Source organism: Petromyzon marinus, chromosome 14, assembly GCF_048934315.1.
Source record: "Petromyzon marinus isolate PM22_M1 ecotype Great Lakes invasive population chromosome 14, UKy_Petmar_22M1.pri1.0, whole genome shotgun sequence".
Taxonomy (NCBI): Eukaryota; Metazoa; Chordata; class Hyperoartia; order Petromyzontiformes; family Petromyzontidae; genus Petromyzon; species Petromyzon marinus.
In genome coordinates this window covers 14,940,723-14,955,301 of record NC_133680.1, presented here as the reverse complement: position 1 = coordinate 14,955,301, position 14,579 = coordinate 14,940,723, and the positions used below count along the sequence as shown (strand labels likewise).

General features: G+C 40.5%; 1 protein-coding gene across 1 annotated transcript in view; it reads right to left on the bottom strand.

Moving 5' to 3' along the window:
- The window catches only part of LOC116942275 (complement C3-like), a 329,249-nt gene that overhangs the window by 232,752 nt on the left and 81,918 nt on the right, over nucleotides 1-14,579 (bottom strand). The window contains exons 9-11 of the mRNA XM_076066949.1: nucleotides 14,067-14,187; nucleotides 12,473-12,588; nucleotides 8,406-8,570 (exon numbers count right to left, since the gene is read on the bottom strand). Of these exons, the coding sequence (XP_075923064.1) occupies nucleotides 8,406-8,570; nucleotides 12,473-12,588; nucleotides 14,067-14,187 (402 nt within the window). The remainder of the gene's footprint in view (nucleotides 1-8,405; nucleotides 8,571-12,472; nucleotides 12,589-14,066; nucleotides 14,188-14,579) is intronic.

The window sequence follows — 14,579 nt, the reverse complement described above, 5'->3', positions numbered from 1 at the left end:
ATTTCTAAATCATCTCAATTCCCAAAGCCCAGCCATCCAGTTTACCATGGAAATGTAGGTGAATAACAGACTCCATTTCCTGGATATTTTGCTCGGTCGCGGCCTAAATGGTAAAATAACGCACAACGTTTACCAAAAGGGAATGCACACTGATCCCTATCTGAATGTAAATTTGCATCATCACCCCGCACATAAATCCTCTCATCAAGACGCTCATACATTGGGCTAAAACAGTGTCAGATGGTGAAAGTCAGAGGAGAGAAATTACACATGTTAAAGAAGCGCTACGATTGAATGGACACAATGCTCAAATTAACAGAGCATTGAATGCCAAACCAAGATCGAACAGCAATACTTATGAAAGCGATCAGGTTATTGAAACAAGTAAAATACGATATATCGCAGGAGTAACCGATAAATTAGCTCGAGTTTTGGAAAAGCAAAACAAATCAAAGTAAGATTTGGCATGGTACACAAAATTCTAAAACTAGTATCTTTTACTAAAGATGAATTGCCTAAGTTATCAACAGAAGGTGTGTATCGGATAATGTGGCAGATGCTAAATTGAACAGACGGGACGTAACATTAGCGTAACACTAAAAGAACACCAACAAAATATTACATCCTCTCATACATGACTATCGGCAGTAGCAGAACATATTCTTAGCTCTTTTGGTAAAGTCACGTTGAAGGGAAACAATAAAATAATAAAAAATATATAAAACAATAAAAATTCTCACGACGTTTCGACCATACACCAAACGGTCGTCATCAGGTGTGTCGGTTTGCATTAATTTTGTTTACGGTTTATTTATTAATTTAAAAAAACGCCAGCGCCATGCGCAGCGATTTGGCACTTTATTTAGAAGGACTAGTCCATCTATGTTCTGAAAAGAGGAGGGGGGAGACGGAAAATTAATGTATGCTGTCTGAAAGCCACTGTAAGCGTGAACAATCAATTAAGACCTGAAATGGTTTATCAAATATTTCCAATGATTGCTAAGCCAGAATCCATCTTCTCGGTTGAAATTGTCTCTGTGCTTGTATATGTGGATAGCCTCATGAACGAATCTCTCATGGTAGCCAGATGGCTTACAAAGAACCTCTGTCTTGGAAAAGTCAACGTCATGTGAGCCTACTGAATTATAACAATAATCTGCCACTGCCGATGTGTTGGTCCTACCGTGTTTAAGGTCTGCTTTGTGTTCACGAATGCGGTCCGAGACATGGCGTTTGGTTTCTCCAATGTAACTACTACAACAGAGGCAACTTAGTTTGTAGACACCAGGGTACTGTATGTCTGGAATCACATCTTTTACAGACGGAACCAGATCACGGATTTTATGTAATGTGTTGAAACGGACCTGGATCTTGTGTTTATTCAAGATTTTGGAGATCTTTTTTGTGATCCCCGCAATGTAGGGTAAAGTGATGGTTTTGAAAGGCTCCTCAAGAGGGTCCTTCTTCATGGTTTGAGTGATAGCTTTGCAGATTGTATAGTCGGAGTAACCATTAGCCTTAAGAGCTTGGTGTACATGCTTGAGTTCACTGCCTATGTGTTCCTGGTCGGATATGCATTGGGCTCTATGATACAGAGTCTTGATGAGATAATTCTTCTGTGATGGATGGTGGTGGGAATCCGGTTTCAGATAAGCATCCATATGGGTAGCTTTCCTGTAGACAGAGTGGCTCATTGAACCATCAGGTCTCTTTTTTATTAGGACATCCAAAAAAGGTAGCTTGCCATCTTTTTCGACTTCCATGGTAAATCTGATGGCTGGGTGTATGGAATTGATGTGGTCAGATGACAAAAGTGTCATCCACGTACCTCTTCCATAAGGTTGGGTGCAGAGTGGCAGTCTGGATGGCGTCATTCTCAAATTTCTCCATGAAAATGTTAACTATAACCGGAGATAGGGGGGGGCCCATTGGGGTGCCCTCAGTTTGTTTGTAGAAAGTTCCATTCCAAGTGAAGTATGTATTGGTTAAACAGGGGGGGTACCTCACCAAGGTTCCTGTACCTGACACCATCGCAATCACTGAAGATTTGGTTCATCAAGGACTAAACACTGAGGTACCCCCCATGGTGAGACACTGTTTAACCGATACATACTTTACTTGGAATGGAACTTTCTACGAACAAACTGAGGGCACCCCAATGGGCTCCCCCCTATCTCCGGTTATGGCAAACATTTTCATTGAGAAATTTGAGACTGACGCCATCCAGACTGCCACTCTGCGCCCAACCTTATTGAAGAGGTACGTGGAAGACACTTTTGTCATCTGGCCACATGGCCGGCCTGCTCTAGACCAATTCTTCGACCACATCAATTCCATACACCCAGCCATCAGATTTACCATGGAAGTCGAAAAAAATGGCAAGTTACCTTTTTTGGATGTCCTAATAATAAAGAGACCTGATGGTTCAATGAGCCACTCTGTCTACAGGAAAGCTACCCATACTGATGCTTATCTGAAACCGGATTCCCACCACCATCCATCACAGAAGAATTATCTCATCAAGACTCTGTATCATAGAGCCCAATGCATATCCGACCAGGAACACATAGGCAGTGAACTCAAGCACGTACACCAAGCTCTTAAGGCTAATGGTTACTCCGACTATACAATCCGCAAAGCTATCACTCAAACCATGAAGAAGGACCCTCTTGAGGAGCCTTTCAAAACCATCACTTTACCCTACATTGCGGGGATCACAAAAAAGATCTCCAAAATCTTGAATAAACACAAGATCCAGGTCCGTTTCAACACATTACATAAAATCCGTGATCTGGTTCCGTCTGTAAAAGATGTGATTCCAGACATACAGTACCCTGGTGTCTACAAACTAAGTTGCCTCTGTTGTAGTAGTTACATTGGAGAAACCAAACGCCATGTCTCAGACCGCATTCGTGAACACAAAGCAGACCTTAAACACGGTAGGACCAACACCTCGGCAGTGGCAGATTATTGTTATAATTCAGTAGGCTCACATGACATTGACTTTTCCAAGACAGAGGTTCTTTGTAAGCCATCTGGCTACCATGAGAGATTCGTTCATGAGGCTATCCACATATACAAGCACAGAGACAATTTCAAACGTGAAGATGGATTCTGGCTTAGCAATCATTGGAAATATTTGATAAACCATTTCAGGTCTTAATTGATTGTTCACGCTTACAGTCGCTTTCAGACACCATACATTAATTTTTCGTCTCCCCCCTCCTCTTTTCAGAACATAGATGGACTAGTCCTAAATAAACTGCCAAATCGCTGCGCGTGGCGCTGACGTTTTTTAATAAATAAATACACCGTTTACAATTAAATAAATTAATGCAAACCGACACACCTGATGACGACTTTTTGTGTTATGGTCGAAACGTCGTGAGAATTTTTTTTGTTATATATATTTTATTATTTTATTGTTTCCCTTCAATGTGACTTTACCAAAAGAGCTAAGAATATGAATGACTGCAGTCACGAAAGCTTTAAATCAAAAAGTAGCAGAACATGCTTGCCAACAAGGACACTTAATTGATTTTGATAACGTTGAAGTGTTGTGCAAAACTAATTATTACAAGCCAAGACTCATTCGAGAAACCATTGAAATTGAGAGAAATAAAACTAATTTAAACCGTTCTGACAGCTACAGGCTTCGTGCGGCCTGGAAACACGTTATTAAGTAATACATATTACAATTGCAATTCCTTATAGGGGAAACACATACTAATTAACTCATTGCTAATCTATTATATATAATTACAATTCCCCCTCCTCCTCCTCCTCTGACCTCTGTACCTGATGGATTCAGTGATGACGTCGTCCTGCTCTATTTAACACCGGAAGCAGGTGGATTGCTTCACTATTTTAGCATTTAGCCCGAAGATGCTGGATGTAATTACTAGCAAAACGTCATACAAAAATTGTAAATGTTGTGAATTTACTCTCCAACACACTGGTGGGCTGAAGTAGTAACTAATTGGCATTTAATATACGTGACAAATCACTTACAAATTGGCTATGTCGGGTGGTGGAGGGTTACGACACATTTATACTTACACAATCTAACCAAAACATCTTTATTATGGACAAATTAAGTATCCATTAAATTTTACAACCTCACTACTTGTATGGAACAAGAGTGCTGTTATTTGGTTGTTTTTATTGTCCGCAACAGGGTGGGTCACTTGTCACATAATGACGGATGAACAGCATAACATGTGCTATTGTGAGAGGCATTGTCCACTCTTGCAAACTCACGTCCTTGTGGGATTGACAACAAGGAAATAGTCGCATCCAATCGGACTAGGGGATGGTTACATAATAGCAATGCTCAACCTGATTAGTGGTTGAGGGCAGATGTATGCAGGTTGTGCATATGTAATTGGCTTAGCTGGCTGTATAAAAAAGGGCTCCAAAAGCCAGAGATTTGAGAGAAAGGCAGAATGCTGTGGCTGCATTGTTGCAGGTATTGGTACTATTGCTGCTGCTGGTAGTGATTAATGAGGAGGCTAGGTTTGATGATGATGCTGCTGCTGTTGCGAATCTGTGAGTTATAGATACAAAATGTACAAGGAAATCTGTTTTGGAGTTCACCTGGCAGCACTATAAAAACCCTTTTATATGGTACTTTCGCTTGATGTCATTGTGTGTGTTAAATAAAATCTATAACATTGTTTATATTTGTTTTATTCAACGTTTATCCCAATGGCAATGGTCTTGCTACTGTTTATAGTCTTATTAGTTTAGGTAGCAAATTCTATAAAGAGCCTAAATGTTGATGCAAGAGGTAGATCATGTAACAGGCTTTGCAACAGATGTTATTATGGTAATTCGACCCCATCGATTATGAAAACTGCTCTAGACAAGCTATATTTTTGGCCTGAAACACATAATTGAAGATGGCGGCCAAGATGGTTGCCAAATTAAAAAAAATGTGATTTATTCGGCTCTAGATCAGCTACACTTAAAATTCCAGAACTTTTTGCCATGTTATTAATGTAACATTGTAATGGTGTATGCTTTGAAAATGTAGAAATATCCAGAAAATGTAAAAGGTAAATTTTCAATATGGTGGTTTATAAACAGATACAATTTTAAGCTCTGTGAAGCTAACAAAGGAAAATCCTTGAATATCTCACAAATTTGAAATTAAAGTTTTCCAGCTAGGATTGGTGAGGACAAAATTAAAGCAGGATCTTGTAAGTCTTATCTCTGTGTGGTATGCCCAACCGCAAGATGATGCAATGCCTGACAGCGTGAGCTTGGCTTTCATCATAATCTGTACAGAATTGAATTAGAATGTAACTAACAAAAACAACCCTGAAGTGACTGCTGTGAGATACATGCTCAAATTCTGAACACTTCTCATAACATGATTATCAACGTGCTTAAGTGATATGTCTCAGTAGAACATAGACTCAATAAGAAGTTTGCCATCTTGATTGTAGAGCAAGAACTGTATTTTAAGATGTTGGAGTTGAAATTATTCATACTAGAATTTCAGGAACATATAACACTGAAAATGGATGGCTTCAATATGGAAATAAGTTCACCATACATACATACATATAAACTATCTGAGGACAATCGGTTGGCATATGAAAGGATGTGGTCTGGCTGAAACTTGGGATGAAAGTAGTGTTGGCTGAAGGCTCAGTAGCTCAGATCTTAGAAGGAAAAGTTTACACCGAAGGTATGAGGATCCATGAAGTGACATATCAAGTACTGTGACATATCCTGATCCCACCTCTTCTCAATTACATTGGCCAGCAAGACTCTGATCTCGTGCACTATCTAACAATGACTTCTGAAAACAATGCGGTATTGTTCACTTGCTTCCTACATGAACTGTTTTATTTTTTCGCCATATAGCATTGTGATATATAACGACTTATTGTTGGTAGCTTAGCTGATTGGAGAATATATAGAGTCTATTGATAACATTGAGGTAGTTTATATTTTAGTTTTTTTATTGGTTTACTATTTGGTATTCATTATATAGTGTAGTGTATACCCAGTTACTGTTAATAGCTCAGCTTATTGAAGAATATATTGAGTACATTTATTATATTGATGTAATTTAGACTTAGGTTTTTTCACATCGGTTGACTATATGATAGTCGATTGGTTGCAGCCCCTTTGGCGTCCATGTACTAGGTGCCTCTGTAGATGTGTAGGCTTTGACTTTAACATAGCTATTTCTATGACCAGTCACAAGCTAATCACTCAGCTAATTCAATGCTAAATTCTCCTGTTTGATTTGTACTAGGTGCCTCTGTGGATGTGTAGGCTTTGACTTTAACATAGCCATTTCTGTGACCAGTCACAAGCTAATCACGCAGCTATTTCAATGCTAAATTATCCGAACCAAACATTAAACTAATTTTCAGTGGTACAGTATATTTTTTCAAGTAGTGGTATCCCAAACCTTCGCAGCAGCTTAAATTCCCTTTTCACACCATCAATATGTAAACTACCCCTCTCCCCCCCCTCGCCTGTCTGCACATGTTCACCCCCTCTACACCGTTCATCATGCTAAGTCCGCCAATTAAATGCTAATTTTTATGCTAATTCCTTTGTCAAGGCGCTCTGTTTATTCTCACACAGCTTAAAGGTCGCGGTCTGAGCTTGGCTGTGTTCGCTCCAGCGCTGTCCTCCAGACAGTCTCGTCCCTTCACCTGATGAAGGCCACTTGTGTTGTGGCCGAAACGTCCTGAGAATTTTGTGTTATTTTATTATATTAATTTATTATTATTTTATTTTCATTCTACGTGACTTTACCAAAAGCACCAAAGAAGATGAATCCTTGCAGTCACGAAAGCTTTAAATCGAAATGTTTTATTCTATTTAGAAAGTAAATAGCGCCTTTTCCAGCACTACATTAATGATTTTGTGGATATGGAGTCTTAAAGAATGTGAACTTTGCATTTTGGTGGAGATACATGGAGATGATTTCTACGCTGGTCATGTTCACATGGACAATTCATGATAGCTAGTGGGATCTCAAAGATTGGTGCCTGACATTGCCAGATAGGACCACACAAACTATTCGAAGTCACCTTCATTTTAATTGCTGAAGTATAGGCAGCAAACATAACTTTAGAATAAAATACTTGGACAGAAACAGATCATGAAGTTTATAGAAGAGCAACTTATATTCAAAAAAAGATTAAAAGCCTTTAGCTGGATTGTAATATTGTTGGTAAAAGCGGTGTGCAAACTTGGGGTTATTTTAGATCCTGAACTTTCATTAATAATTAATAAGAATAGTAATAAAAATAAAACAACATATAAGGCGATCTGGCGAAAAGTGTGCGTAATTCGTTTTTTTGCCACAGCACCGGTCTAAAGACTGCATCAGTCTGGCGATCATCAAACTCATGTTGTTGAAAAAATAAAGTATGTACATCACCCCATGCAGAGTATTCGAGATTGGAGTGGTAATTACGGTGCAGCAAATACAGTATTTTTTTAAATTATATATGTTTGTCTATGTGTATGTTTATTTATGCTAATTTCACGTAGTAAAACGCTCATAAGCTATTTTTAATAATGATGTTTTTAAACTAGATTCGAAGCCTTCGTGACTGCAGGAATTACTCTTTGGTTCTTTCGGTAAAGTCACGTAAAAAAAAAAAAATAATATTAGAATACTACGTTTTGATTGCAACACAAGCAACCATCATCATTTACGAATGAATGAGAAAAACAAACATAGTAAACTCAGAAATACAATGCAATACAACCAGAGAGGCGGCCAACACAACAGTCAACACCCCACCTGGTTGATTACGATGTTCCAAAGATTGCTAAATTTGAGAAGACAAAACACAGACACGGAAACACAAAGACAGTGTGTTCTCCCTCTCTCTGCTTGTGTGTCTGTCGTTATGTCTCCGTGTCTGTGTTTTGTTCTTCTCTCAAATTTAGCAATCTTTGGAAGAACGTAATCATCCAGGTGCGGTGTTGACTGTTGTGTTGGCCAATTCTTTGGTTGTATTGCATTGCATTTCTGAGTTTACTGTTTGTTTCTCTCATTCATTCGTACCTGATGATAGTTGCTTGTGTTGCAATCGAAACATCGTATTCTATTATTATTTTATTTATTGTCTTTCTACTTGACTTTACCGAAATTACCAAAGAGTAATGAAATTTTTGTAAATCCGGCAACCCCTTCTTAAGCTGTCAGATAATCGATGCTCTACTGTATATAAATACGCCATTTCAGCAGGTGCTAGATCAATCCACACTAGGTCTTCCAAATCAGGAGAATAAGCTTGGAGAAAATGGGAGGCCCTCGAGGCCAACCTGGTCCAGCTGCATAGCTGAGGTCTGCCTAATCTGGGTATCACTGTATGTAACTGCTGACCTTACCTTCTCACACCCACAAAAATGAAACTCACCGTGACTGTCAGTTGGTTGGCATTTGGTGGTGTCACAGTGAATGAGGTCACCCCGTTGGAGTCTGTGCGCATCTTCTGAGGATTAATGGTGTCTGAACCTACTTGGACTTTAGCGACAACGTCCACCTCTTTCGACGGTGAACCATCAGCATTGCGAATCTCCACCTGTTTATGAGAAGCACAAAATCATTAAGGCGTAAAATATCATTATCAACCTGCTGGATGCAGGCCTCAAAGAAACCCCGCAGCCTCTCACGAGTATGTGATGCGAAAATCTATCGAGAACCTCCGACGTCCTCCCCCACTCCACCTCTGTTTTCGTACCCCAACCTGACCCTTCCAGAATTTCCTAGAGGCGACTTGAACTTACCCTTACCACCATGACGTATGTGACTCGTTTGCCCTCACCATCTCCTGGACATAACATAACTGAAGCTTAAACTACTGGTTGGACATTTTATAACAGTTGATGATTGAATATGTATCCTACAACATATCTGCAAGCCAAATAGGCTAACCTTAAGGATCTATTATGAAACCTAATATATTTCTAAAAATAGGCTTTTTAAAATATATATTTTTTATCCAAAAATAAATTTCTTATCCAAAAATACTTCGGTTTAACATTCACAAACCTGCTCAGCACACTACGCGATGTGGTTGTGCTGAGCAGGTCATTCGCATTCATCATCATCAACGTACAGTGTATGCAAAACAATGCATCATGCGGCAACTTTAAGCAATATTCGCAGTACGAATATTCTCCCCGTGGTCGCGTGTATTTTTTTCTCCGGGTCCTCTGGTTTCCCCTCCACATGCATTAAGATTAGAGTTTTTCTAGCTCATCTGATTCCTCCTCCAGTATAAAATATATAATTTTTATTCCGAACTTATAGTACGGGGTTGTTGTGTAACTCATTTTGCTCCACTGCTTGCATTTGTAAGGTTTTGGAGCCATTAAAATAAGGGACGTAATGCACAATTCTTGATCGAAGTTTCCACTTGCAGAATCGTGGCATTGAACGACTGAGGCATGGCGATTCATTACATATATTCATGGGGCTCTTCAATGTAAACGAATTTTGGTTCCCCCGAGTATCCCCCCCCCCCCCCCTGAATATTAGTTTCTCGAGGAACAAACATTTGTTCTCGCGAAGGGAAGAAATTTAAGCATGTCTAGTGACATTGATGTCACTGTGTGGTGCCGGCCGTGGAGGCTCATGGCGTGTGAGGTACTTACGTCGCGGACAACATCGTGTGTGTTGCTAGTGAGGCCGGCTCTAGCAGAGCACGGCGTGCGATGCACTGTCAGCGCGTATACCCCGTAGGTGGGTGTAGTACCAGCCCTAGCGGGGCTTGGTGAGTGCTGGGATAGCGAGGGCACCACGATGGCGTACAGTGCGGGCTCCCACAGGAGGGAGCGGAAGAGTGTCAGCCCAAGGACAGGGTTGCCCCACGCCATGGCACTCTGGTTGATCCCGTAGGCACGTGATCCGGAGTGTCTATAGAGAGGCCCCCAGGTGGGGGGGCTAGGGGGGTGATCACGTGTCCGGGGAGAGCTATCGAGAGGGATCGAGAGAGAGCTGGAATGCTCGTGAAGGTGGGCGGAGGATATAAGGTGGGTCCCTGGGAGGGACCAGGGTCGCTTCGTTCTGAAAGCTGGAAGCTCCACGTGCTATGTCTTGAAGAGGCACGAACACGTGGCCCCGGACCCGAGTGGGGGTCCGGGGCCACGGACCCGAGTGGGGGTCCGGTCCGTCGTAGCCATAACTCCTGTATGGCAGTGTAGTTAGCTGGGTGGTCACCCCCCAAGGCTGTATCTGGTTAAGGGGCAGTTACCCCTTTTGTATATGCATGTTGTGTAATAAATGTGTTGCCTCTGAAGAACAACGTCTGTGACTCAGTTGGACTCACTACACATGTATTTATTTTATTCTATATTTGGAACACGTACACCAGGCCCTTAAGATGAAAGAATATTCGAACCACATTATCTGCAAAGCTGTTGCTCCAACCATGGAGAAACAACCTCCTGAGACGCCATACCAATTTTTTTCCCAAAATCTTAAACAAAAACAAGATCCAGGTCCGATTCAGTACAGTACACAAATTCCGTGATCTAATCCCACATGTAATATCCTGGAGTCTACAAATTAAGTTACACCTTTGGTGATTGTTACATTGGGGAAACGAAACGTCATGTCTCAGACCGTGTTCACGAGCACAAGGCAGATCTGAAACACAGCAGAACTAATACCTCCGCCGTGGCTGACCATTGCTATAACGCTGTGGGCTCTCATGAAATAGTTTTTTTCCGAGACCAAGGTGCTCTGCAAACCTTCGGGCTACTATCAAAGGTGTGTTCATGAAGCCATCCAGATATATAAACATAGACATAACTTCAACCGGGAAGATGGATACAAACTGAGCAATCATTGGAAGGACGTTATTAACCAAGTAAAGTCTTAACTGACTGTGATGTTTCCATCCAACCTGCCTGTCTCAGCTGTTATTTCTGACTCTCCGAGTACTTCACCAGGCTAAATATCTGTGAGGCAGCCCAGGCACAGGATTCCCACCACCTCCGGTGGCTGGTTACCTTCTCACATTGACATGCTAATCTCTCACATTTAAATTTACGTACAAATTTATTTTCTAGCTCCACCCACTTACGTTTGGGTTGAGCACACCAAAATCCGATATAAACTCTTGTTGCAGCAGCTCTTTCTCCTATGTCAGCAGTTCTCCTGCTGTATCTGTTCCACCTGATGATGGCCGCTTGTGTTGCGATCGAAACGTCGTGATTTAATCTATTTTATTTTATACCTACGTGACTTTACTGAAGGAACCAAAGAGTATGTATTTATTTTACCCCCAAGGAAACGAAGATTTGTTAGTGTAAGGAAGTTTGGAAAGTGGCCTTAAAACTAAGGTTTGAGATGGAAAGATTTTTATATGCAAATAAATATGATTTTGTTGCCAAAAATAAGGGGGTGCAGACATCCAAAATTAGAGCGAATGAATATTTTGTATTAATATTTGTTCCCGTGGGAATGCTTATTCTCTGCCTCTGGCATGTGCAAAATGTGCTGGAGATGTGAGCATTTTAACTTTCTGAATAAATCACCACCCACGGGGCATCAACTTTATTGTGGCATTGTCAAATTGGTGATGGGTGAATTCCTGAATGGGGCTGTCAAGTGCTCACATGTCCTTTGGATTGTCACATTGCTGGAAGACAAAGGCGGCCGAGGAGGCTCTGATTCCGTGGAATACATATTATCTGGTCTTGTGTGTTTGACCTATTTTCTTGTATCTTTTATGAGTTACCCCCAGTCAAATATCTCGTGATTATTATTGTGTTTATGTTTAACCAAGATTCGTAATGCCCCTCGTTGTTACCACCGGTATTTCAAGGGTTTTATTAACATTTGCTCCCTGTCTGTATCCAGGGATCCGTGCTTGTTATTCTCGAGGTCAGAAATATAGCTTAGTTTGGACTTCAGCTTTCGTGATTGCAGGAACTCATGCACTTTGGTTCTCTTGGTAAAGTCACGTAGATAGAAAGATACAATAAGAAATAAAATAAGGCATACTGCAGTCTATAATGTCGATTTATTCTTATAGCCAAGCTTCAACTTTTTCCGTATAAAAAATATATATCAGTTATAATTTCCGTTTGCCCAGTGCTCTGTGTCCGTGCCAGTGATTCTGGATATTTGATTGTGAGCTATCCAAAACGTCTGAGGAGGTCATGACATGTGGTCCTTTGACAATCTGGAGATTTTGCAGATCGTCATTAACCTCCCTTTGCCCCAGAGTTTATTATTTAATGGCTCTTTATGGCCTCCTCCCTTCGAGTTGCTTTTAATGCAGTAAGGCAGCTGGGTGTGAGGGGTGGGGTGTGCCTCACCCTTTCATGCCCCATGCTCGCCCCAATCAATTATAAAAAAAAAATTGGCAGAATTATTCTTAATATTAATTTTTGGAAAAAGGCCTATATATACAACATACTGCACTCATTATATTGCTCTTGCTACAACCTATGTGTGTGTACCACATCGCACCTGTATGAAGTAAGGCAATTCTGGCTTGAAATATCGTGACGTCTTCATTGCGGTGATGTGATAGCGAGCTTCCACAATTTTGATTCCAACAAGTTCAGCTTCTTCGGTCTCTGCAGCTGTAGTTGAAGACAAATGTAATTACTGTTTCTGCATTCAGATTAACTATGGAATGGATAAATAAACCCCAAACATGGTGACATGGCCCAGAACTAACACATTCACCGCTTTTTGCAATGGTTGCGGTCCAATCCGGCAGGCCACGCTGGCTATTACATCGGTGTGTGTTAATCATACTATTCATAATCAAGGTTTTTGGGTTAGATCGCGTAGGTAGAAATGAGTCGTAACACTACACTACCCGACAATGCTAATTATTTAAGAGATATCTCACATAAACAACGCACCAATAAGTTGCTACTACAGCCCACGTTGGGTTGGAGAGGATATCCACAACATTTACAATTTGAGTACGATGTTCGTTGGTAATTGCATCCAGCATCATCGGGAGATTTGCGGTAATATTCTGATTTTCCAGAATATTCTTGCAAATCGCCCGATGATGCTTACGCGATCTAGCCCAAAAACCTTTATTATGAATAAGATTGGTCTCGAAAGCCTAAGTGATAAACTGACTAATCATATTATGTTTCGCAAGGACCATTGGCCACTAGGTTAATGACAATGTGCAAGACATCAATATACCTCCTTTGTCAGCACCAAAATATAAGAATAGGGTTTTCCCCCTTTTTTTCTGGCAACAAAACTGAAACTTATTTACAAGGAATCATGCGTGCATTAACCACATTACTTGTGGTGAAACTGTAAAAAAAAATAACACTGCTAATACAGTATATGCATTGTCCTTGAAACTGATTGGTCCACATCAGAGACGGCTTTCTTTTGAGCCTCGTCTCAATTTGTATTTTTGTTTGCATTTCGACCACAAGTATTGTGGTTAATGCAACACATGATTCATTGTAAAAAGGTTTCAGTTTTGTTGCCAGAAAAAAGGGGAAAACCCATATTATTATAATGTGCAAGACATTAAACACATACAAAATATACAGTTTAAGACCTGTTACACAAAGCTTTATTATAATTTTTTTGTGTTTGGGCAAATTTATTTTTATTATTACGCAAATTTACCCAGGAAAATCTCAATGCATGTCAACTCATTTTCACGACAGTCCTGCCAAGTTGTTGCTATGTGTAATCCCAATTGCGTTAGATCAGTGTGTTATTGGAGTTATGGAAGTGGGTCACAGGGAACCTGGAGAAAACCCATGCAGAACAGGGGTACGAGTTTTACCACTGTACCACCCTCCCGCCCAATTATGGACTGCAAGTTTGTGATAATTCATCGCAGTAATATTACACAACTGTTACATATGAAAGTCAATTTGTAGGAAAACCACTGTCGATTTACCACAATTTTCTACTTATTGTATCAACCTTGGAAGATAAAAGGGTTGAGTTAAGCCATGACTAGAATTTGTATTTACACACTTCTGATGAAAGCCCATGCACTCTAACCACTGCTACTCAGGCAAACATTATTTTTACAGTGATGACAATAACGAGAGTACTGTAGTACCTTGAGACGATAGTACAGTTGCTTTTATTGTGAGGCTGAAACCCACGAGATCCTTCGCATTTGGGAACAACTCAAGAAGTTTCTCCTTTTTCAGAATGCTCGTTCCCTCTCCTGCAACAAGCTGAGGACAATAATCACACATTCGAGCTTATTAGTGAGTATATAATCATTATACTGTATTTTTTCACGTGGCAATATGTTAAGGAGCTGAATGCTAATGTCGAGGTCTGATAGCCACAAGAGGGATTCAGGAGCGCAGACGACAGTGGTTTACTACATGGTCCATAGTTGGGCCACAGTCACAGTACTGTGGTTTGTGTCATTAATTTTCAATATATGAAGGAGATGTGTGCATTGGCCTGTTGATGTTATGATGCCGTTGATGGTTACACAGGTGACTTTGAGGAATGTCAAAGCCAGGAGGTGCGATGTCTGGGTCTCGAATGAGGTGTTTATACTGAACACCCGCATTGTTCCACTCTTTTCCAGCATTCATTCGTGATCTGAGATTCT